The sequence below is a fragment of the Lottia gigantea genome (genome assembly GCF_000327385.1).
Source record: "Lottia gigantea unplaced genomic scaffold LOTGIsca_61, whole genome shotgun sequence".
Taxonomy (NCBI): Eukaryota; Metazoa; Mollusca; class Gastropoda; family Lottiidae; genus Lottia; species Lottia gigantea.
The window spans coordinates 1,316,192-1,318,804 of NW_008710086.1; the positions used below are offsets into that span (position 1 = coordinate 1,316,192).

The 2,613-nt window shown below is 33.6% G+C and overlaps 1 protein-coding gene across 1 annotated transcript in view; it reads left to right on the top strand.

The window, feature by feature from the left end:
• Positions 1 to 217: 217 nt before the first annotated feature.
• LOTGIDRAFT_128465 (hypothetical protein) overlaps positions 218 to 2,613 on the top strand; it is a gene marked incomplete at both ends in the record, with an annotated part of 20,552 nt that continues 18,156 nt past the window's right edge. The window contains 3 exons of the mRNA XM_009064287.1: positions 218 to 368; positions 575 to 660; positions 1,446 to 1,587. Of these exons, the coding sequence (XP_009062535.1) occupies positions 218 to 368; positions 575 to 660; positions 1,446 to 1,587 (379 nt within the window). The remainder of the gene's footprint in view (positions 369 to 574; positions 661 to 1,445; positions 1,588 to 2,613) is intronic.

A 2,613-nucleotide genomic window follows, 5' to 3' on the forward strand; every position in this document is an offset into this window, starting at 1 on the left:
ACAGTTGGAAATCGAAAGAGCAGGTTAATACCGCTGGCAAATTTCCCTCATAGCACCCTGCATGGTGCTGTCTGTCTTCATCAGCCCACATGGTGCAGAAAAGTAGGATGTAAAACTCCATTCATAAAGGTCCATTGAAAACTCTCTTTATGTTCCAAGTCTAGATGATTTTCTATATATTACTATTCTAAAGTCTAATCTTTCTGTTTTTATTATTTCAGATTCGTTTGTAAACAGTCAAGAATGGACGATAAGTCGTTCGGTACCAGATATAAAGCTGGGCATTCTGGGAAGTGTAAACAGCGGCAAGTCAGCGTTAGTACATCGATATCTTACTGGTTCGTACATGCAAGAGGAATCACCTGAAGGTATGAATTTACTTTGAGATTTATTGTAGAATAGAATGAGGGAAATTTATTTCTCTAGTTTAATGAAACCAAGCAATCATGACAGTACATAAATATTATAATTTAATCTGAGATATTAACTTTCCTTGAAGAGAAAATAACTCATTTGCTGTCTCTCTGACTCTCAACGATTCAACTTTCAGTATTATTATTAAATTGCCTTGTAGGTGGCAGGTTTAAGAAAGAAGTAACATATGATGGAGGGAGTTATCTTCTCCTGATTCGAGATGAGGGAGGTTCCCCTGAGATGCAGGTAAAATACTTTAATTTTGTGTTAAACCAAGTTCCTATCTCCTAAGAACCCTTAATCTGATGGTTTCAACCAGAAAAGATCCATTTAGCTGAGTCTGTAATTCTGTAAGATCTGAAATGGTCAAAGAAAATTGTTCATTCAGAAACTTATAATTCCGACTGTCAGTTATGTGGATTGCAGGAACTGACTGAGGAAAATCTTCAGGTTGTTAAATTGTAACAATAAACCAATACCTTGAAGGTTTCAGATTGTACAAGATAAAGATCCATTGATAGTTGTAATATGAGTAATTTTATATCTGTAATCTTGCTCTTGATGTCCTACTGTTGTGCATGTCTTCAATTACCTAGATTGGCTCAGTGAGTTAGACGCTTGCTCACTAACTTGAAGGTCCAGAGTTCATTCCCGGCATAGGTCGAGATAATACCTTTTTCAACCCAGTTTCCCCCTGTCAGTGATGCAGGTACGAGGGGCTGACATGGAAAAAGCGTCTAGTCGTTCGGATGGGACAATAAATCGAGGCCCCCGTGTGCTAAAGGCTGTGCACATTAAAGATCCCTTGACAGTTGGAAATCGAAAAAGAGCAGGCTAATGCCGCTGTCCTGGCAAAATATCCCTCATTGTACCCTGCCTGGCGTTGCCCGTCTTCATTAGCCCACATGGTGTAGAAAAGTAGGACATAAAACTCATTTCTCATTGAAACTTCATTTCATTTCAATTGCCTAGAAAAGAATGGATGAATAGGATGTAAAACTCCATTTTATTTCTCTTATTTATATTTTCAGTTTGTCCACTGGGTTGATGCTGTGGTGTTTGTATTTAGTCTAGAGAATGAGATGAGTTTTCAGGCAGTATATAGTTACTATGCCAAGATGGCTCACTATCGTAATGCAGCTGAAATACCACTAATATTAGTTGGTACTCAAGGTAAGGGTTATTGATATTGTTTGAGCTGGGTGATATTGGATCTAGTGGTTTTTAATGCTGGTACAATATTTCAGTGAATCTATATATTGTGACACATTTCTCTTGCTTCATCCTTGGTTTTTGAAGTTGATTGGGATCTCTTTACAAAAAAAGCAGTGTGACTCCAAGCACAATCCAAAATTTCTCTGTTGCCTGTCTTCATTAACCTATATGGAACAATGGGTGTAGGGCCTGGGTGGGCACCACTGATATGGAACATACAAAAGAAGAACCTAAACCCCATTTCATATCATTTCAAAACATAAGAATTCCTTTAGACATTATGAAAGCAAAATTATAATTTCTGAAAATAAGAGAGTTCCTGATAATATAAGAATGGTGAGGTGATGTTATATAAGATAAGGTATTTCTACCAGCTGGTAGGGTACTTAAATTCAGATTCCAAGGAAATAAAAAAATTACTGCCTGGAATGTTTGTGTTGATTTTAAAAATAAATTCCAGGTGTTACACATGTGGTACTTGTTAGTTTGTACAAAGATAAATACTGGTAGAGATAGTAGTGAATGAATAAATGATAAAATGAATGAATGAATAAATATTGATAAAATGAATGAATGAATAAATATTGATAAAGTGAATGAATGAATAAATATTGATAAAGTGAATGAATGAATAAATATTGATAAAGTGAATGAATGAATAAATATTGATAAAGTGAATGAATGAATAAATATTGATAAAGTGAATGAATGAATAAATATTGATAAAGTGAATGAATGAATAAATATTGATAAAGTGAATGAATGAATAAATATTGATAAAGTGAATGAATGAATAAATATTGATAAAGTGAATGAATGAATAAATATTGATAAAGTGAATGAATGAATAAATATTGATAAAGTGAATGAATGAATAAATATTGATAAAGTGAATGAATGAATAAATATTGATAAAGTGAATGAATGAATAAATATTGATAAAGTGAATGAATGAATAAATATTGATAAAGTGAAATGATGAAT